The sequence below is a fragment of the Choristoneura fumiferana genome, chromosome 25 (assembly GCF_025370935.1).
Source record: "Choristoneura fumiferana chromosome 25, NRCan_CFum_1, whole genome shotgun sequence".
In the NCBI taxonomy this organism is placed as follows: Eukaryota; Metazoa; Arthropoda; class Insecta; order Lepidoptera; family Tortricidae; genus Choristoneura; species Choristoneura fumiferana.
The window spans coordinates 864,273-887,773 of record NC_133496.1 but is presented as its reverse complement, the minus strand read 5'-3'; the positions used below and the strand labels follow the sequence as shown (position 1 = coordinate 887,773).

General features: G+C 39.0%; 3 protein-coding genes across 4 annotated transcripts in view; 1 reads left to right on the top strand and 2 right to left on the bottom strand.

Annotated features, from left to right (window-relative positions):
* LOC141442530 (uncharacterized) overlaps positions 1-3,483 on the bottom strand; it is a 4,967-nt gene extending 1,484 nt beyond the window's left edge. The window contains exon 1 of the mRNA XM_074107551.1: positions 3,453-3,483. Within this exon, the coding sequence (XP_073963652.1) occupies positions 3,453-3,483 (31 nt within the window). The remainder of the gene's footprint in view (positions 1-3,452) is intronic.
* A 5,481-nt stretch (positions 3,484-8,964) lies between these two features.
* On the top strand, positions 8,965-16,399 carry LOC141442261 (uncharacterized). Its single transcript, XM_074107196.1, has 6 exons — positions 8,965-10,593; positions 11,272-11,401; positions 12,640-12,853; positions 13,135-13,607; positions 15,764-15,871; positions 16,109-16,399. Exons 1-6 carry the CDS (start codon positions 9,080-9,082, stop codon positions 16,169-16,171), a joined length of 2,502 nt encoding a protein of 833 aa, XP_073963297.1. The 5' UTR covers positions 8,965-9,079; the 3' UTR covers positions 16,172-16,399.
* A 610-nt stretch (positions 16,400-17,009) lies between these two features.
* snu (ABC-type transporter snustorr) overlaps positions 17,010-23,501 on the bottom strand; it is a 111,480-nt gene continuing 104,988 nt past the window's right edge. For both annotated transcript variants that reach the window (XM_074107440.1, XM_074107441.1), the window contains 4 exons: positions 21,552-21,676; positions 20,660-20,784; positions 19,268-19,512; positions 17,010-18,714 (listed from right to left, as the gene is read on the bottom strand). In XM_074107440.1, the coding sequence (XP_073963541.1) occupies positions 18,392-18,714; positions 19,268-19,512; positions 20,660-20,784; positions 21,552-21,676 (818 nt within the window). In that variant the 3' untranslated portion in view covers positions 17,010-18,391. The remainder of the gene's footprint in view (positions 18,715-19,267; positions 19,513-20,659; positions 20,785-21,551; positions 21,677-23,501) is intronic.

Genomic DNA, 23,501 nt, shown 5'->3' with positions numbered 1-23,501 from the left:
ATGGGACTACTGAGACGATCATCCACTACGTGATAACTTTATTTCATAGATGAGAGCCAAACATACAAGAGGCAAGACTCAGTAGGTGCGGTTAATGTTGAACCATTTAATGTACGACAAATCACACGAGGGTTTGAATTACCAGCACCCTTAGTGTAAGTTTTCGGTTACAAAATACGTCTCGATCGCGTTCGCGTTAAAATCTCAATTTGTATGGAATGGAAACACGAACATCGCAAACGTTCCGCTAGAGGCGCTGTTCGTGTTTCCATAAAAATTGAGATTTTAACACGAACGCGATCGAGACGTATTTTGTAACCGAAATACTACACTAAGGGTACACAGCTCAGCTCGTACCACCTGCATTAATATCTGCCACAGCGAAGCGTGCAAAAATATTCGACACGTTCTACCGGACCTAGAAATAAGTCCTGTCAGATATTATCGCTTTGTTGTGTCAGATATTGGTGCTGGTCTTTATTCATTAGCCTCGTCAGTTTCCTAAATGTTTAAAGACTATGAGATGGTCTAAAATCACAACTGAAGCCGCTTAACAGTCTCGGAACCTCCTTAAGAGAAGTCTCTTCGTTCCATTCTCCATACAAACGTAGTCCCGGTCTCATTTCAAAACTAGGCAACAGAAATAGATTAAATTTTGTAAGTATGGACTAGACGTAATTATCTATGCCTGTGGTTTTTCTGATTTTCATATAAATGTGTAATATCAGAATTACAGGAGCTCAAAAGTCGTCAAAAAAAGATGTCAACTTTGCACGAGAATTACAGACTAATAAAGCATTTTTACAAAAATCTAAAAAACCACAGGCATAGAAAATACAATGAATATCTTGATTGTAAAATATCATTGATTTCTGTGCTATACTTTTCGTATAATATGAGGACAACGAAACCCAAAATTCAACCGCCCAAATCTTGAAAGCCTACAGCTATCTCGATATAAATTACGGACATCGTTGCGGAAGGCATGGGGGGGGGGGACGGCTGCGAGCGCTTATGTCAGGAGCGATAAAGACAGCAATATCCCAAACGAATAAATAACGCGGCCGCGCGGCCGGCAGGGGAACTTCTCTTAAAGGTACGACCAACCACTGCTTAAAAACGGCACGGCAAAAAGACAAAACGACGGAGGCAGGATCGCAGTGACGTGTAAACGTCAGGACTTTACCGATCAAAAGTCTTGTCGTTTACGGCCCGTCACTGCGATTCCGCACCGTTTGCGTATTTTAAGCAGCGGTGTGGACTGGAAAGCATGCAAAAAAACGGTGCGTATACGGTGCGTCACTGCGATTCCGTGCCGTCACCGTTTTTTAAGCAGCGGTTTGGTCGCACCTTAAACCGGTTTTAAAATTAAGGTTAAAATGTGTTTGGAATTGTTATTGAGTATCGATTTAGACAAGATCGTATGGAAAATCAAATTTAACTCTATTCTAATACATATTACTTTGCCATAGAGATACGATTTTAATAGCATCTGAATCTGGCCGATTTTGAAATCATATAAGTACCGTTCCAAAATGGTGAAAAACTGTGCTGCACTTGGAATAGGTGAATATAGAAAGTCGTAAGAATTTATTTTTGTAAATCTTGGAACTTTTTGAGCAAACGTAGTTACTGCTGCCAAAAACAATAATATTGGAATCGGAAATTTTAATTTAAGCTGGTAGTATAGTAGTGTAATGATGTAATTACGAAACTCTTGTGTCTAGGATTGAACCATTATTTACCACTTCACTCGATCGTAGCGCTGGAGCACTACGAAACTATATTTTGACCCTCCCTAAAATTAAAGCCACTAATGAGAGAGCTATTGTTAAAAATAAAGTGCAATGACCCGTGGCAGGCGCCCAAGACGATGACGGATCGCTCCAACCATTTATCAATAGAACTTCGAATCTACGTCTTCGTAGATTTTGATCGTGAAGTGTGGCTTTGTGGTGGGTTTTATCGTAGTGGTCTATAATATAATGTTCCTATTTTTTTTAATAGCGTTTGCCCGCGGCTTTGCTCGCGTTAAACTTGTAACATAGTTTGTTAACAAACTTGGGGTAACATAGATTTTCTATGAGCCTTTTTCTTACGTGTTTTGATTGATTTTACAGAGGATTATGTGAAACACATGTAGGAATGGAGTTGAGAAAATGAGCCGGGATAGCATGGGTATGAAATTTAAAGTGTTTTTTAATTGGCTTCACTTACATAATGCTAACCTAATCAACAAAAAGTTGGAAAACCCCCGACTTTGTCACTTCAAAGTTCAATATCTCAAAAACGGCTGAACCGATTTTGATAAAACATGTCTAAGAACCATCGCTAGAAAACCTGCTTTTAATTTAAAAAAACCCGCATTCAAATCGATCCACCATTTAATTAAGAGCTACGGTGCCACAGACAGACAGACACACATAGCAGTCAAACTTATAACACCCCTCTTTTTACGTCAGGGGATAAAAACTAATGCCGGCCGAGTAGGTAATGTCGTTATGATACGTATACTTAATGTCAAAGTGTGTTTAGTCTACATTGTATTTTGTAGACTAGACACCATTCACTATACATATAAGTCAAATCATATCTTGAAGGTCACGCGCACCTACCCAAAGCAAGGCAGTAGACAGGAAGCGGCGAGCCTAGCACAATCTCTACTTACATACAATGCTCCGAACAATAGAACCATGGTATTAAGGACCAAGAACCGTGCTAAACAGACGACCAAACATTCTGTATTGACAGTGCGTGCGTTGCATGGAGAATTAACAACGCGTTGAATGGTTGGCTTTGTATGATATTTTTGTAAATACTGATCGTAGATAGGTATTTTATGTTTCATCGATTTTCTCAAGCGTAGATCGCGGTCCATACTAAGCGAGCGTCCTCGCAAGGCAACCTCATAGAGGCATCAATTAATGATGTGATATCAAACCAATTTTGATCTTTTACCAATTCTGATGTTCTGATTTCCGAAAAGTTCTGGTATGGAGACCGCAAATCGGCAAGCGCAGCGTAGCACAACCACCAACGAGATGGACGGACGAACTGAGGGACTACTCCGAACTTCGAAAATCGAAGTTCGTAGGTATCGTACCTACCGTTACTCTCACTCTCGTATTAAATAGAATAAGTGTAAAAGGGACGGAATGACACAAACTTCGGTGGATGCAGGCCGTTTCCAACAGAAGCAGTTGGAGGTATATGGGATAGGGGAGGGGGAGGCCTATATTGGACAACAAATGGACGTCCCACGGCTGATATGATGATGAATTGAAAATACAAACTGAAATATAGATGCACAGAAAAACAAGACCAGCACTGGGAATCGAACCCAGGTCCTCGGTATTCCGTACCGCGTGCTGTACCGCTACACCACTGCTGGTCAACGGTACAGACACGAATTTCCCCTATGCACCTCATATCTCAGCTTGTTTGTTTCTTACTTAGCCACTTAGGCAGTGACGCTAGCGACATCTATACCGTCAGCCCGCTCATCGAGAAATTAAATGATGAACCGATGAAATGAATGATGGTCAATTTTGATCAGGGCAGGGATCTAAAAGCCCTGCTCGCAGTACACGAGAAACGCTCGCCGTCCCATGACCTAAGCCAATCCTGAATCCTGGCCCTATACTACGAAGTGCAAAATTCGAACTTCATATCTTGCTGTCCCGCTGATGCTAATATTATTTAATACGAGAGTGAGAGGGACGGCACGATACGAACTTTTTCGAATTTCGTAGTACCCCCCTGTGGCCATCTCACCTGACGCACCTGACGTTAACCCGTCGCGCGACCAACGACTTTTTTGGGTAATTTTGGACAAGTACCCTATGTTAAAGGGTGATCGAAACTAGTAACAAAAATTGATTAATCACGAGTACTTAGATACGCACCACTTTGGCGCGCGGGGCGTTCGACGGGATAAGTGCAGATGAAGCCAAAGGTGTATCTCACCGGTTCAGTAACAGCCTATTCACTCTAGCATGGAAGAGCCCTAGATTGTATTTATCCGGAAATACAGACGACTAAGCCTACCTTATTGCAAGATTTGCACCACAAGTACGTAAACAGCAGTCCATTACTATATTTGCCTTACAAAAGCCCTCTGCCTCACATTGGCTAAGTGTTGGAGTATTTGCAAGTCTATGCCTTGGCATGTATTATGTATGAGTATCACCCCTGGACCTTTAGCGGAGAGAAATCTTGTTTCATTGTGTAGAACAATGACATACAGTCACAGAAACTGAATCACGCACCAGAGTGGAATCTTTGTGCTACTAATGTCATGTTGACACCTCATACATTCGCCAAAGAAATCATAGCAATATTGATTATGAAAACTTTCCACCCTGGTATGCGATTCAGTATCTACTCTACTGCTACTACTACTTCTACTCTACTGTATATACTATCTTGGTGCTTGTTTGTAATTGGTCGTTTTAGCAGTCGGTTTGGAACTGAGTTGCTTAGAGGTTTTCCATTTAATTTTAAATAGCTTTTGCCCGCGACTTCGGCCGCGTGGAATTAGGTTATCGCGCGCTGTTCCCTCGGGAACTGTGCATTTTTCCGGGATGAAAAGTAACCTATGTCACTCTCTGGCCCATAAACTATCTCTATGCCAAAAATTACGTCAATCCGTCGCTCCATTTCGACGGGAAAAACGGACAAACACACAAAAACACACATTTTCACATTTATAATATAAGTATGGATTAGTTCAAATAGGAAGTCCTCATACAAAAAAAAACTTTCATTGATCATGGATTTCTGATCCCAGGTTTTATCGCTGGCTGGTGCAGATATTATGTAAATGTTCTCGAGTCTATCTATGTATGAACTATATTCAACCATTGCCTAGTACAATAACAGACCTTTGCTTCACTTTACTTAAATTTAGGAGACCATTTTTTTATAAAATTCATAATACAAGTACCAGAAAATAATAAAAACTTGGATTTTAACATGTTATAGACTCAGCTCTTTATTATAAAGCCATAAACCAGGCCCTTGTATCATTTGAAGCATGAAAACCACTGGAGCATGCATGAGCAGTGAACAAAGGTGTCAGGTATCAATAAACTTAACCCTTATGCTACAAGAAACAGAGTTTGTTTTTAATAAAATGACTAATTTTATGGCACAGGAATTCTGGTGTTCCATTTTATTTATTACCTGACCGAAGGAGTTGATTTTCGAGCCTAGATGAATGTGTGTGTGTGTATATTTCTTTGGCACCCTTTGTATCTTAAACAACTTGTCAGATTTCAAAACATGGGGTATCATTTAGATTTCTCGTAACTGTCATTACATAGGAGGAATATTATTTTAATATGGTGTCCATGAAAAACGCTGAAATGATTTAAATGTAGATAGGTAGTTTGAGACTAGAAAGGACAAGTATTATCCCGAAAAATTGCATAGTACAGTTGAGTTCATAAATCTGTGAGCAAAAATTTTATCAAAAATATCTGAACAGACTCTATTGTTAAGTGCGTAGGTGTGTTCAGATATTTTTGATCAAATTTTTGCTCACAAGTTTATGAACTCAACTGTACCCGCGAGACAGCAATAAACGTTTTTTTATCAGATGCAGTTTATACTTGCAAAGGCTAGTATTACATAAAAATCAATTACAACTGAACTACGTTGATAGCTGGATAACCTCTTTAAGATCGCATTTTAAAGTGTTATCAAATAAAAATATGATAAACTTTAATCTGGTAGGTACTTTTGGCAGGTTTATCATAGAGTAAATAAACATGTACCTGTGACTGATAATATTTAGTTCACATAAGATAAAGATTATGGGTATGGTTTAAAAATTTGAGCCACTTTAACTGGCACTTAACCATACAAAAATACAGTTGTAAAAAATTAATTAATTTTAATTATCTCTTGCACAATAGATTTTTTTTACTGTTTATGATATTGTTTGAAGCTTTTGTGATTTTAAAATCATTGTTATTACAAATGGACATAAACGCAAAACAAAAACTAGAATTACCTACCTCATGTGTCAACAACATTGTGTGGGTTTTTAACAGCATTGAGGGGACATCAATATTTGGTTAGTAAAGCAGGGTTAGTCATTTTATAACCAGTGTTATTTTGATATATAAGATTGTGTTGGGACTTTTTTCTAGGTTGTTCCATCCAATATGTTGTTATAACTGGTATCTCTATGAATGGTTTTAACTGTATAGCTTTTTGTACAAAAGTGGACCCTAAATTCTATTTAGCCTGTATTGCCCTAGAAAAAATTATAGGATTTTTCTGGTGTGGTTCTTAATAAATATTCATTATCTAGTAGGATACAAAATCAATTCAAATTCAAATAATTTATTCAGTAAATAGGCTGCAATGGGCACTTTTACATGTCATTCTTTTAACTACCAGCTCTTATTATTAATTAATTAATTAAATTGTATTCATAAAGATATTAGCTTGTTCTCGTACAATTTTAAGTGATAGATAATGCAACAAAATAGCTACTGCTCTAGATAAATGACTTCAATAATTTTGGAGACATTAATTCATATGAATTAATGATTTAACAAAGTTAGCATAAGTCGATATCTTGCAGATATTTAAATAAAAACTGCATATCCTAACATAAAGCCTTAAGTACTAATATGCTTTGCCAAATGACGGTTGCGAATCTAAGGAAGGTCGCAGAAACCATTTAAAAAAACCACCTACTCTGAACTAAATCACTTCCTAGTTTTTTCGACATGGATTATTTCAAGCTGGCTAAGCCTAAGTCGCTAAACTGAAGTTATATCGCCTGTGAAGCGTGTGCGGCGAGTATAAACAGCAAGGTTAGCGTAAAAATATCGTATTTCAGGAGCATTTAAAAGCATTGTCTCGTGTAATACGAGAAGTGTTTTTATAGGTTTTCACATTAAGGAATTCCTAACCTAGATTATGCCTGATAGCGCGTTTAGAGCGATCAATTATGAATTTAGAGAGAATTAAAAAATGAATCAAAGTATCAACGAAACGTTTGGAACGGTATATTCACTTGTGTTTCAAATTGTAATTGGATAAAAACATAATTGAAGGAATGGCGGGCGGCGGCAATGGCGCGCCATTAGTTTTTTTTTTTAAATAAGGGGAAAAACAACAAAATACTCACGATTTTGACTGTAAACAATCCCCACACACACTTATTGTAAACACTGAAATTGTTTTCACCTAAATAAGGCGCGTAATTATCAAACAAAACGGATAATAAACGAAAAAGCGTCGTCTAACCGCATCGTTCGACAAAACTACAAACTGATGTTGCCATACACAATGCCATTTTAAATATTCAGGAAGCGTAAAAAAAAAGAATTATTTATAAAACCATACATTTAGCGTGAAATTTAAATATTCAAAATATTCAAATTGAAAGAGCTGCACTTGAAGAATAAGTTTTTTTGTAAATAAATATGTTTATTTTACCTAGCAACACAAAAATAACTTCTTTGCAATTCTATGTTGTCATTGCAATTATTACTATGCTGTGTTTACATGCTTGTGTTTTAAATAAAAATAAGTTAGTATGTATGTATGTATGTATGTATGTAAATACTTAATGTACATAAAACACAAAAATAATACAAAAAGAAAACAACAAAACAAAAGAGTACAAAGGCGAACTAGTTAGTTAGGCGTTAGTTTTATTATTGAACTAAACAATAGGGAATATTAAGCAAAGCTCAGAGAGCGGCACTAGCACAAACCACCATGACAAGGTTAGTTCTCTTTATAGTTTGTCGCTATGACGGATCCTGACATATTTATTATAACAAAATAACATGATCATATTTATATTGATAGTAACGATAGAGTGATAGAGTATTTCCAAAATGTTCACTGAAATAATATGATATAATGGCATTACATTTAAAAGATATTTAAGACATTCAAAAAACTGTTTACGGTTTGTGCTAGTGCTGCATTCTGACGACAGAACATTGCAGTAATATTCCCTAAGTATTACTTTGACCACTCGCAACCTAATAATAGAGCTAGCCTACGCCTACGCAACAAATGTGTGTTCATGCAGATCCTCCACTTCCACCCTGTAAAAATACACACAGATTATAAATGAACAACTATTACCACCACCACCACACTGCAATGACGAGTTTTGAACTCGACCATAGCTCATCCTCAGAGCAACACAACTGTTGTGTTGCTCTGAGAATGAACCCTGATTGAGTTGCTAACATCTGGTAGCATGGTGAAAAGTTGTGTTGCTTTAGCATGAGCTCTGGTTCCGTTTTGGCTCTAGATACGATAAAACTGAAACTTTAATAGACATGTTAAAATAATTCGGCAACGCGCGAGTGACACTTCGGGTGTTGCAAGCATTCCTAGGCGGCGGTAATTGCTTAACATCAGGCGGGCCGCATGCCTGTTTGCCACCGACGTGGTATTAAAAAAAGCTGAACAAATTGTTGTTGGGTCGTTCTTTCTTGATAAATGAACAATAAGACACCTTTGTATAGAATAATCATTCCGCTATTTTTCCGCGAACAAGCACGAACTACGAACGCCACTTCACTAAGCCAGCGGTCTGTGGACTCGTACGAGCTTGGGCGATCTTCACCATTGCCGGCTGTGCCGAGCATACACGAAGTAAGCCAAGCTGAACGCGATTAAAAAGTACAATGAACGTTCTGTGCACTCTCTATCTTCAACTCAAGAGATTATTTAATTTAATATTTGCTTAACACCCCTCATAGTTGTCCAGTAGTTCAGTACATACATACATACACACTTAAAAAGTTTTAGACCGCTCTAACTGAATACTCAAGGTCAGTCAGACAATTTATAGCTTTACCGGCACGAACGCACGCATATGTAACTGTTGTATTAGTAGAAATTTCAAAAAGTATGTGGTTTATACTGGCAACCTTCGGCTTTCTGTTAACTGTCAAACTATGTGACAGACGTCACAGACACTTGAGTTGTGTCAAACCAAACAAAACGTGTGTTCGTTCCATGCGGTAAAGTGAATAAAGTATTTAGAATTTCAATTCAAAGCGTTATATTTAATTAATGGTCCGCTCCCGCCATGGATTACGTTGTGGGCAATGTCGCGGCCCTACTGTCTGGTAACGTGACACCAAATCGCCCAAAACTCACGAAAAGGGCTTTGACTCCCATAAAACACATGCCGTCACCTAATGTCACGCCAAAAAGTGAATTTGTTGACGACAGATCAATTTTCCTCTCGCCCACGATGCAGAAGAAGAAAGCTATCGTCAAAAAGTCTCCTAAAAGGATATTCCAGAACCCCGATTTAGATGTGACGGCCGAAAACGAAGGTAATTCAAGTGTCACCAGTCCCAAGGCAGACAAGGTGAAAAAACACTTAAAGAAGGAACTAGAAGCAGATACAAGCCTGGATAAAAGTTCAGAAGCAGCTAACACTCTTAAAGTTAAGTCTAGTAAGTCAAAAACGACACCTTCACCTCAAAAAAATGTTGATAACAGTGATTTTAACAGTTCTGGGAAAGAAAATGTTAATGCTAATGAATTAACGCCTAAGAAGAAGAAAAAAAAGCAGAAAAATGTGGAACATAATATCCAGAGTCCAGAAGGTGCCGTGGAAGCTAATGAAAGTGGAGTGACACCTACTAAAAAGAAGCAGAAAAAAGATTCTATTACAGAAATACCACATGGTGACACACAGATTAATAAAGTGATTGTAGATGCTAGCATAAGTGTTAGTGCAAGTCCAAAGAAGAACAAGAAAAAAAGGAGTAATTCTCAAACAACAGAACCTGAGATAACAAGTAAACCTACTGATGCCACTGAAAATAATACAAGTGCCACAACAAGCTCAAAAAAGAAAAATAAAAGGCGTAATAAGTCTAAAAACAAGCAAGCACAGGCAAAAGTAGAAGTTAAGAGTAACTCTCAAGCACCTGAAACTAAAGAAATGGCAGATAAAGTTGTTACTGAAAACACTACAAGTGACACAGTCACTCTCAAAAAGAAGAACAGGAGACGCAATAAGTCTAAAAACAAGCAATTACAGAAAAAAAATGTTGAAAATAGTGCAGAAAAAGCAACAGATGCAACTGTACAATCCACAGATAATGCAGCTGAAAATAATACTATGCAAACAACAAGCCCTAGTAAAAAGAAGAATAGGAAACGAAAGAAGTCTATAAGTGAACAACCACAACCAGAAGTACAAGATAAAATTGAAGATGCTGAAGAAGGTGAAAGCAGCCCCAAAAAGTGTAAAAAGAAGATTAAAGTCAACCCAAATGCTATAACTGACAAGGACACAGATTCTGAGCATGAATCTGATAATGAAATAGAGTCAGAAACAGAAGAAAATAATAAAGAAGTACTGGGAAGTTCAGCAGAAGTAGCAGATGAAAGTTCTGATGAGGAGGAAACTCCAAAACCTAAGAACCAAAAAGAAAAAAAACCGGAGACAGAGAAACCAACAGAGGTTAATACTGCGGAAGAAATCAAGAGAACACTCTTTGTAGGGAATGTGCCATTTAGCAAGAAATGTAAGAAAGAAATAAAGAAGATTTTTAGTAAATATGGAGAGATTGACAGTGTCAGGTAAATATAATATGTACTTTTAATCTTATATTTGATGAGGCTTAAGTGTACTTAATGAAATTTATAAACATTGCAGAAAAACATGCATTATTACATGGTAAAGGAAGGTATTGCCATGTTCAAAAAAAGTATGCTTAAGTGAGAGAGATTTCTCTTGTGGTAAGCAATGATGATTTTTTACAAGCTTTTATTAAGTTTCACCTGTCCCATTGTCTCTGTCTGTAATCAAATTTTGCAAGTTAAATTCAACCAACATCCAGTACTTGGATTGACTTGAAATTTGGTATACTTATGTAAGTTGCATGACAATGCATTAATCTGGTAGTTTGGCCAGGATCGTCTCCGCAGGATGTAACTCTTTAACGGTTAATGGCATTGACTTGGAATTTGGTATGCAAATGTAGTTTGGGTGGCAATACAAATACAGTCGACAAAAAGTACAGTCAGCAAAAAAAAGCTTGTATTAAAAATGAAATTTTCACCAAATATTTATTTTTACCAGAGGCTCAGGGAATCTCTGATACAAAACCATCTAAGTTTAAATATACATTGTTACGATAGAACAAGGTTGGGGCCACCTTTTAAGCAAAACAATGCTTGTGTCAGGGGACCCCGCTCTTCCACAAAGTATAATGGATATAAACCAATTATAAAAAACACTGGTTATGATTATTCTAGAATCCGCACAGTTCCAGTGAAGGACCCCAGCGTGACTCCAAAGCTGGCCGTCATCAAACAAGAGCTGCACCCAGAACGGAGCACCGTCAATGTGTATGTCAAGTTTAATGACCCTCGCTGTGTGGATGCTGTAAGTTTAATATTCATTTGGTTGACAGTTTTACTTCCATTTTATAATATGTATGTATATTTCTTTAAATAAGGTACAGACGTAGTGAGTAATCCTTTACCATCGTATTTTCTCGGAAACATTGTATTTGTCATGCTACTTTCAGTCAGCCTCAGTACCCATCAAGACAGCGTAGGAGAAGGTCGCATCGAGAGATTAATAATAGATATAGAATGGTTAACACCAAGTTAAGATTTTTATTACACTTTTGTTTACACATTCTCTATATAATTTGATTGTGGGCGCCGTACAACAACACATACGTACACACACACACACACACACGTTCCCACATGTATATACGTACGGCGACATTTGACTCTTTTATTTTAATCAAACAGACCAAGGCATAAAACCTATTCATCTCTGTGGTTTGCCGAAATAAAGTTTCAATTTATTTTTTACAAAAAAACGGAAATTGAAAAAAAAAACTATCTAAAGGAGTGAGCTACATTATAAGTCTACTATCCATAAAAAATATATTATGGACCATCCTAGAAAACTTAAGGTACCCAATTGAGTATTTCTAAATAGGTTGTCCCGTCATGAAATTGACAAGAAATCAGTTTTGTCAAAAAATTATTAACCCAAAGGACGAGATCGTAAAACATAAACTACATAAAACATCCAAAATTTCTTGACGACAGGAAAACGTCACGAAATCTTGTGAGGAAAAAATCGTAATTTTGTAACTGCATCAAAACTTTCTATTGGATCCAACAACAAAGATTATTTAGATAAGTTGTCCATTTTTTAATTTTTCAGTTGTCCACTTATTTAAAAAAAAACATATTTCCTGACGCTATTTCACCACAAAAAATAAGTAAGATTGTTTTTAAATATATACAAAACCTTGTGGTAAAAGTGATAAAAAGTCAGATAATCTGAGATTTAAGAATCTAAGATAATCTAAGATTATCTGACTTTTTATTACTAACCACAAGGTTTTGTAAATATTTAAAAACAATCTTACTTATTTTTTGTGGTGAAATAGCGTCAGGAAATATATTTTTTTTTTAAATAAGTGGACAACTCAAAAATTTTAAATTGGACAACTTATCTAAGTGAGCCAATTGCATGCAAGACCGTAGCGTCAAACGGATATCACGATACTAACGCCATCTATCGCCTATATTTCGCCTATAATACTTTACCTGTAAAGTAGCCCTCATTCTGTTAATCTCACGACAACCTTACAGGCTCTCGCAGAAAATAACACCATCCTCAACAACAACCACCTCCGGGTGACTCGCAGCGGGACCACGGGCGCCGAGCACGACCCGCACTGCTCCGTGTTCGTGGGGAACGTGCCGTTCGGGCTGGAGGACGAGGGGCTTCGGGAGAAGTTTGAGAGGTGCGGGGAGATTGAGAGTGTCAGGATCGTCAGAGATAAGAAGACTAATGCGGGGAAAGGTTGGTTGGTTCTTACAAGATTTTATTTAGTTTCACCTGTCCCATTGTCTGTCTGTCTGTCTGTAATCAAATCTTGCAAGTTAAATTTGTCCAACTTCCAGTAGACGGATTGACTTGAAATTTAGCATACTTATGTAAGACTTGCAACTACATACATACCAGTTTTCATCCAAATCTGTCCACCTGTTTTACCGTGAAGTACTAAGAAACGCAGGCTAAGTAGAATTGAGTACGCCTTACGAGGTTTGGTTTTTTCTTAATCCTTTTTCTTTCTCTTACAGGGTTCGGTTACGTCAACTTCAAGTCAAAGGACGGCGTAGAGTTAGCGCTAGCATTGACAGACGAAGACCTTACCATTAAAAACAGGATTATGCGCGTCAAGCGATGCACTCTAGCTACTAAACTCCAAGCTAATAAAAAAGGCAAGTTCCAGGGCCCCCCGAACAGACAAGGCCCCCAGAATAGACGGGGCCCCCCAAATAGACAGGGCCCTCAAAATAGACAAGGGCCCAATAACAGATGGGGCCCTCCAAATAGACAAGGGCCTCCAAATAGACAAGGCCCCCCGAATAGACAGGGCCCCTCAAATAGACAAGATTTCCAAGGTAATAAACCAAGCCAAGGCAACAGACAAAGAGGTTTTCAAGGTGGCTATCAAGATGGGAATTCACAAGGAAAGGGTTTCGGAAGGCAAGGGAGTGACGGACAGAAAGATGGTGCTTATAGGAGAGTTATGAACAAGAGAAAGAGTCAGGTATGTATAAATGCGGTTTTACTGTCACTTCAAAGTTCAATATCTTAAAAACGGCTGAACCGATTTTGATAAAACATGTCTAAGAACCATCGCTAGAAAACCTGCTTTCAAATAGAAAAAATCGCATTCTAATCGGTCCACCAGTTTAAGAGCTACGGTGCCACAGACAGACAGACACACATAGCGGTCAAACTTATAACACCCCTCTTTTTGCATCGGGGGTTAAAAAAATGTTAATTACTTTATTCAACCGCGACTTTATTATAGCTACGTCCATGCAACAAATGTGTGTTCATGCAGCTCCTGTAAGAACATACACGAATCACACAAACCCAACTATTACCACCACCACATCACACTGACCTGACGCGTTTCGAACTCAACCAGAGTTTATCCTTAGAGCAACACAACCGGTCACCATGCTAAACTAGATGTTAGACTAACGAACCAAAAGGAACACAAATTTTTCATTATAAATACACAAGTTTTTTTGTGCATGCACTTGTTAGCTTCACCTTGTCAAAGTACTATCCGTCTCGTGCAGGTAATGTCTGTACTAGTACTGTGAAGCATAGTCCTCACCGCGCATGCTGAGCCTGAACCTTATCCATCCCATCCATCCCAGCCTATATACGTCCCACTGCTGGGCAGAGGCCTCCTCTCAGAACAAGAGGGCTTGGGCCATAGTTCCCACGCGGGCCCAGTGCGGATTGGGAACTTCACACGCACCATTGAATTGCTTTGCAGGTTTGTGCAGGTTTCCTCACGATGTTTTCCTTCACCGCAAAGCTCGTGGTAAATTTCAAATGTAACTCCGCACATGAATATCGAAAAACTCAGAGGTGCGAGCCGGGGTTTGAACCCAAGACCCTCTGTTTGAGAGGCGATAGGTCAAACCACTAGGCCACCACGGCTTTTTTTCATTATAAATACACAAGTTTTTTTTTTCATGCATTTGTTAGCTTCACCTTGTCAACGTACTATCGTCTCGTGCAGGTTATGTCTGAACTCGTATGAAGCATAGTCCTCACCGCGCATGCTGAGCCTGAAACTTATGCCACATACTTATAGCATAGCTGAGCATGTACCTTCTCACTGTGGCTTTTTATGGGCAATAAATGTTTTTTCTTTCTTTCTTTACAAGTACCCACTTTATTTTACTCAAACATCACATCACCAACGTCAACATGTTGTAGTTTGATGTTTTGTCTACATCATTATCATCATAGTCCAAACAGTGTTAAAAGTAGTTGATCACTTCTATCGCATTCACACTGTGAGCATGGCCGTCGCCAGGGGGGAGCAGGGAGGGGCTGCTGCTCCCCCCTAGAGATAAAAAAGTTGGCAAATGTAAAGCAACCAAACCAGTCCTAAGTCTTTGACTTGGCTTGCTTGATCGATCATTCATGTACGTCGAAACCGAAACTCGAATGACAATTCACCAATTCCAATAAATACCTACAAAGGGAATTAAAGCCCCCCCCCCCCAAGCAGAACTGGCACTTTCACACAGACACTATCAGAATCACATACACATAACACGATGTATGTCCAAAAGCAGCTAACTTTGATGTTTTTTTTTATGTTTATTTTTTTTATCTTTCTCTCTTATAATTATTTTCTGTTATATATTTTTTTTCTCCTCCTACGGCTACACAAATGCTTTTTTTTTTGAGAAGCGCTGCGACTGGCCGTCATCCTCACAGGGACCAGTCTGAAAACCAGCCCCGGGCAATCAAGCCCAGCATATGCTGAGACTGGAGACTGATTGTCCCGACTTTTTATTTTTCTCCCACATTTTTTATTGTTTTAACAATGTATAATTTTTATTTATTTATTTAGTTCGTACTTTTCTCGTTCTCCATATCAACTTGCCTCCCCCCCCTGGGCCACTGGCTGGCGACGCCCTTGACTATGAGGCAGCGTTTCAACCAGATGCGCGAGGATGTGTTGCGCCGAATTAGTTTTTCATGAACCAACAGGAACAGGAATGCTTCATTTACCTCGCCTCGCTCCGCTCAGCTGTTTCCACCCGAGCGGTGCTGTGGATTGTTGAATGAAGCGTTACTATTGGTTCATGACAAACACATTCTCGCACGTCTGTTGGCAACGCAGCCTGCTACAGTACAGTTTTAATATTATTATTTTTATTCCAGGACGGAGGTGATGGTCCGCCCAGCAAGGTGTCTCGCGATGGAGACCAGGCTCCTCGGGAGAAGAAGGCTAGAAAGGAATTCGTTGGAATGACCGCTGAAAAAAAGAAGGTACGTTTATAGGTCAGCTTCTAAAAAAGTTGCCAAATGTAAAGTAACCAAACCAAAGTTATTACAACCGCCGTAGATGTAATGCTCGTACTACAAGAGAAAAGCTTCATGTGCTCTCGACTGTACCTACAATTCATACTTTTCTCTTCTCCATATCAACTTACAGACAGACTTACAAATTTTGCATTTATAATATTAAGTGGGATTCTAATGTTGTTATCCTTTTTTTTATTACAGAAGCACAAGTTCGACAAGGGGCAGAAGAAAAAGAAAGCTCTGAGCGAGATTTTAACGAAATAAGGTAAAAGTAAGTGCTTGTCACTGTCCCAATAGTTGGCATATTGAATCTTATGTCATTAGCAATAGAGATGACAGCAGGGTGTCGACTATTGGGCATTGATGTGTCGAGCACTGGGACGTTTACCTTTACGTTTTAATTTAATGTAGCGATCATGTGACCGTGATTATGAAAATATGATGTAATTATGAAAATATGTTGTGTTGCATTAATTAAATTGTTCTTTTTAATTGTATTGTTTCCATGCTAACTCTCAAACTTCGGAAATGTTTACCTAAGGAGCGAGCCATAAAGTACGTCGCCGTCAAATAGCTGTCACACGTATTGCTATGATAATTGTAATTATTTTGTTTCTTCACAAGACCGGGGTCCTCCCCTCCAACCTAGGTTAGGTTATAAAAAGAAGACGAGCGACCTTGACGTGTCTTTTTAGTGAAAAACACTTTTGGAAAATAAAACACAGCAAAGCAAAGATCATCATCATTTAAGTAAATGTTTTTGGTATCCATATATGTATTATTTAGATATGGATTATTTAGAGCTAACACATGGATGGCCCCTGATATCAACTGGGTCATCTTTGCTTAGCTTATTTTTGAAGACATGGGCACTGTTTTAAATAAATAAATCATATCATAGAATCCAACCTGTAGCGATTCTGGCCTGGCCATCCGGATACATAAACGTACAGTCAACAGCACCAATATCCGACACAACAGATTAATATCAGGTATGACTTTATTTCTAGGGCCGGTAAGATGTGTCGGATATGCACGCTCTGCTGTGGCAGATGTTAATGTAGGTGATAACTAAGATTAGTTAAAAATAATAGAAACACGATTTTATTTGGTACAGTATAATTGTATAATTATCATTACAAAATTGTCAATGTTAGCAAAAATAATCACAGTCCACTCAACTCTTCCAGGTCTAGAGGCCGGTACACTATCATAACAGGCGCTTAACCTAAAAACCGATTTTAAAAAGTCCAGATTTTTCCACACATGCAACACCACACAACTGTCAAAACCTGCTAATGTCAATACAAAATGATAAACTAACTTACTGTACACCTAAAACTAGAATTATAATTAAAAATCATTCTGTAAAGCTATCAATTGTCCATGTCAAATTTAACAGAATTCATGATTAAAGATGGCGCTTGCGGCACAGATAAGCAAGAATAAATAGATCCAATTCATAATCAATCCTTGGGGTACAATCACTATTGTCTATGGCACCATCTTAATCTATGGTAACTCATTTAATCAGGTATCTCAACTGAAGTCCTAAGAAGAAAGCCCAACGGCCCAACCATATGGAGCCCATTTACAGTGAACACCAAACCCTTTTTGAGCAATGAGCCAATGACTACTCAAATCGGTTCAACACAAGCGAATATCTATCCATAAACAAACAATATAAACCATAGGCCCTGCCGATCAACTTTACTGACCAAATATTCGCTTGAATCATCACTTTTTTGAACAGTTCCTTTTCATCAGCCACATGGACGTCCATATAGAAGAGCTTCAAAATCCCACAAAGCGCGACTAATGTATTATTGCTAACATTCCCGAATATCCCTAGAGTACCTACGTACTTAACTGATAAATTATAAATATACTAATATTTACATTCAACTAACAGTCATTAGCTATGGACTAAGTAAGTCAGTTTGTTCGGATTGAGCAAATAGAACCCCGCAAGGGAATAGAGAAAGAGACTATACAAACGCTTTAAAAATCCAATAATTAACTAGAAAAAAATATCAATAATGTCATTTTTTATAGTTAAAACAGGCAATACTAATAAAAAAAAGTTAAAAATGTCATTTCATGGCAACACTACACAGTGCCAACTTAAAAATAACGTTTGCAAAAGTCAATCCGGGGCGAAAATAAGACAGCGGACGGCACCCCTTCTCCCTACACCAGTGACTATTCGATACCCTAAAGACGTCTGTCAACTCTCGATGCCAGCGAGATGCATCTCAATTGCGAGATCCATATAATGCGATAGCAAAGAGAAGAACACAAATGAAAGACGAACAAAACTGATTCCTTAATTGCGTTACTTTCGACAGATAAGAAGGTAGCGATGTCCTCATTAAATGTCTCTCTTTTTTCTCGAACTACATAACTGTTTTAACAATTTCGCAGTAGAGTGATCTCGATGGCAAAGGCTTACAAAACGATCGAGATAACGCTCGAAATATCGTCCTACCCGCGTTTAAATCTCAATATCGTAAGCGTGACTACCAGGAAACCAGCGATCCATAGGAGAGTCGCGATGAATCCCATGTAGACTTCGGGGTCGGATAGCGGCCAGCCTCTGGTCAGGATGGAACGGAGCGACGTCGTGGCGAGAGTTAGAGGGAGACAGAGGGAGACGTAACGGAGGATCCAGGGCATGCCCTCGATGGGCCAGATGACGCCGGACAATAGGAGCGTGGGGTAGAAAGAGCCAAGAGCCAGTTGGATGGCGTTACGCTCCAGCTCGCAGGCGGCGGATATCACGAAGCCGAAGCACATGCCACAGAGACCTGAAAAGAGAAGTTTTCGATTGAATTAGGAGTGCAATATTAATTAAAATAAAAATCAAACAGAAGTTCTTTAGGGACGTAATATATTTTAAACAAAAAATAATTTTCTGTTTCATAGATGATGGAATTCTGAGGAAACAAAAAACCAGAATTGAAACGAGAACCTTCTTCTTTTTTGCAGTGTATTAAAAAATATTGTCGTAGGTGTATAGGTGTCCATGGGCGATTGCTTTCCATTCGGTGACCCGCCTCCTCTTTTTCACCCAATCAAGTGCAGGTTACCCGCGACAAGACAGATTGATTGATTGATTTGCAAGTATTTGATTCGCGCTGCGAATTCTCGTATTTCGTTTTGTAGATTTTTTTTACCGAACAAGGGCAAAACCCACTAGAGAGTGGCAAATTGTCTTCTGATTTACAGAGCCATGAGCCAAATAGAAAGAAACCGGCCAAGTGCGAGTCGGACTCGAGCACCTAGGGTTCCATACAAATCTAGTATCTATAAGGAAATGTAAACTTAATTTGGTCGCGTATCATCGACATATATACCAACCTTGCAGCAGCGTCAGCATGACCACATAAGCAATGTTCCCGTTGCACTTGACCCCAAACACGAGGATCATGAATATCAGCACCAGCACCGTCTGGCCGACCATCACCACGAACTGGGTCACCACGTGCGAGAACAGGATCTCTCCGGGGGACACGCCCGCCACCCACGACCGGTCCAGCAGACCCTCCATACGCTCCACTATCAGCGCTGACGAGGTCAGCGCCACGGCAAGGAAGAATACGATCCTGTGGGGATAATCACTTGTTCAAACATGTACAGTCAACCAATTTACTTTCTAGGCCGCTATAGTAAATAATTTTGGTTTGTAATATCAATGCCTATTGGGTGACGTAAAATGTCACAATGACTAGGTTCTGTGCTGGCCTATTGTACACAGAATAACATTAATGCCACTAAGGGTCCCTAACACCCTATACACCGAGTTTTTCTTTATTTCCGTTAACTTCGACAGATGGTTCAATTCATTGATAGAAACTACCCGGTAATTAACTTTTTTGCATAATATGCAACTATGCTATATTATAGTATACTACATTATAGTATAGTATATTATACTATTGCGAAAAAATAATGAAGGTAACTAAAACTACATACAAACTAAATTTACAAATAAAAAAGTTGGCCAAAATCACTGCCAGGTGGGAAGGTGCCCAGAAGGCTGGCAGCATTACCACGCTGTATGGCAATGCTTAATCTTTGTGCCAAGAAACAGCCAGCCCTCTGATCACCCGAAGCCGTAATTAAAAAACATAATACCTAAGTCAATATTATTGGGAGAAAAATGGTATTTATACAAACAGCCGAAATCATTACTTACAAAAGAGTTTTTTTTTTCAAAACGTTATTTTACTAGGGGGGACTCACAGTTTTTTTAGAGATTGCCATACCTATATATCACAAAAGTATTTGTGCTCAATTTGAAATCTGTCACTTGCATACTTGGTAGAAAAAAATAAAACGGTGTTGGGGTTAATTACGTAGCAGTAGTAGATTAAAACTTTGTGCATAGTGTTATGTTCTCTTATTTTAAGGCATCCTTTGACTTTAGTTTCAAAATTCAAGCTTTGGGGGCAATCAGTATGAGTGTTTTGTAGAAAACCACAATGTTGTTTTTCAGGATTCCCAGAATTATCCTCGCTCGCCGCTTTAACGCGTTCACTGCCAACCGACTTCCACTGGTGCCACAGACACGTGTGCGTTCAAAATGTATGAATAATTATGACAGCGGCACTGGGTGAAGTTCCGAAAACGCATATGTGCGTCGGTGGCAGTGAATGCGTTAAGGTGTAGTATTCTTGCTCCGGGACTTCGAACAAAGCTTTAACGCCACGCTTTTTTCACCACCAAAAGAAACATTGAATATAAACTCACGTAAGAATGACGCCGGGCGCGACGAAGTCCGTGAAGGAGGGGTTGTTGTCGCCGTAGATGGGCTCTTTGAAGTCGATGGGAATGTCGCCGACCTTCGGGTTGTAGTCGCAAGTCTGCAGCAGGTCCTGGAACACCACGTCTTGGTTGTTAGGTTTTTTTATGCAACATATCGATGATCGATATTTTTCACATAGTAGTTTACATTCCAATAATAGCTACATTTTTAATACAATACAATGACACATTATTGTACACCAAGCGGTACAGAAAATCGGTAATAGAGAGAAAATTAAAGTACCTAAGCGATAGGCGGCCTTATCGCTTAAAAGAGTGATTTCTTACAGGCAAACATTACAATAAACAGAAGTAAGGAATAGTTTTTTTTTATACTTATGCAATTACTCGTAAAGTGTTTGTTAAATGTATGCCAAGTTATCGTTATTGCCAATTTATATTATGCGCATTAACATTATGTTATATGTTGTGTTTATGGAAGAGATCGCTCTGAAGCGATAAGGCCGCCTATTGCTTACCTTAGAAAATCTCTATGTATATACTTGTGTTCTCTGTACCTACTGTTTACTGTATTGGTGTGCAATAAAGAGTTATTGTATTGTATTGTATTGTATGTTTATTCATTTATGTGAACTTAAAAGCAATCAATAATTATGCGAAATAACGAATTAATATAGACTTCTAGCGACAGAGCAAGCAAACGGTCTGTCAAAAACCAATCTACCTATCGATCATCAGTCTTGCTGCACTTTTCTCTTTGTAACAGGAAGATTAAGTATTATTATTTTATATGATAAGGGGTAAACGGGCAGGCGGGTCACCTGATGGAAAGCAATCACCGCCGCCCGTATCCGTAACATAAGCCGAGTTATGTTACCTTAGCAAAGTCCCGGTAGGAGAACTGTATGTCCCGGTTGAGCATGAGGCCGATCTGCTGGTTGGACATGTCGAGCCACACCTGCACCTCCGACGACTCTATTGTCTCTTCGTCAGCCGTATCCGCTGAAAATTAAAAAAAGTTTTAATTACCTTTTCGCTTCTTAAGCTCGTAATAGTATTTTATGCAACTGTATCGTAATAGGGGTCCTTAAAACACGAGTTTCATAATAGGGTCACATGAGTGTTTTAAGGCCTAATTACGTACAGTTGCATACAATATTTTATCTATATCCATATATTAAATCCTCTATCATGTGTTCCGCGAACCATTGAGAATGACCTGCATTAACTCTTACTAGGTAGGTGCTGCTGCACGTGGTCGTGCCCCCCCCGCCCCCCCGTGCTGTAATGATGTATGAAATCTCATTACGATACAGCCGTGTTCATAATAGAATCCAATGTCGTAATGCTGGTCATTACCTATGGTTTTTGAACGCATAATTGAGGATTTACTATATGGGTGTAGATAAAAGTATTTATGCTGGATCTAGGCGACATAAAATAACTCTTTATGCTCTAGTGCATAAAATAAAAACTTTGTCTAAGATCAAGGCAGTAAAAGCCAAACAGCCACTGTAAAAGTTTAATGTACTAAACTACTTTGTTTTCCTTCTCTGGTAAAACACTTAACAGCACCTTATAGTTATCGACGTTAGTGGGATGATCGGATTGTTCGATCCGACCGACAGTTCCTAATCTTGTCCTAGATTAGATTCTAAACCAGTACCTAATACTTATTTTTCCGTGGGTTGCCGGACAAGAATAGCTCCCCCCATCTCATTCCGTTGGGTGTCGTAGAAGGCGACTAAGGGAAAATCCAGAAGACGGGCAGCAGCGTCTTCTGCGTAAACCATCAGCAACACTGCGATCCCCAAGCCGCCTGCCAAGCGTGGGGATTATGGCAACCCCCCCCCCCCCAAATAAAAAAAATGATAGGTACACATAAGCCGCGGCCCCTAGTCCCGGCAGCTCCTTTATCCCTGGCCTTGGTAGCGGGCCAGGTAACGGAGGAGCAAGGGTGCGAAGAATCTCCGGGTGGAGAGTAGCGGGAAACCGGTGGATGCAAGTGGCAAATTGTCGTTCATTGTGGCGTTCTAAGGGGGAGGCCTTTGTCCAGCAGTGGACGTCTTCGGCTGATGATGATGATGATGATGACCTGATACTTATAGTAGCTAAACAAAAAAATCCAGCAGAAAAATGGGAGGAACTCGCAGGAAAGAGGAGTGAGTGGCGATGGAGTCTGGCAGATGGACGCCAGGCAAACGACCGAGCTCGGTTCCAGGCTTCACCGAACAGGAAAACCAGAGCATAATGAGGGTGAAATCGTCCCTTCAAACTCGATCGTATAGGGATCCTTTCGACTGCCATAATATTATAAGTCATAATGTAATGTTTGTCATAATTATTGTTAGTCATAATTCCCCCCCCCCCTAAAACCGTAAATTTTTCATAATTTTTTAACTGGTCATCCTGTAGAACTTTATAGGTTAGGTTAGGTACGTTTTGTAACAATTCTGAAAAATAAATGGTTTCAGAGAAAAAAACAGTTACGTCAAACATTACATTATGTCTAACAATACATTTATTACTAACAATTTTCTACCAGTCAATATAGACCCTCCCGTATACTTAGGCTTGTTCAGCCATTAGAGAAAGTGCCGCTGATACAATGTTGGAATCATCTGTCCGGACTGTATAGTCCGTTCGCGTTAAGAATGCAGTGAACCATCAATGTCTGCCGGCCTAGCCACGCCCAATAACCAATAAAATCGTTCCTAATTAGAAAGTCAAGTTGACAATGACCAGTTGAATGTGTACTTTCAAATGCAACGCTTGTATCCTGTCCTTTATGCACCTTTACGGTGCAGTTGCACTGATTACTCACTGC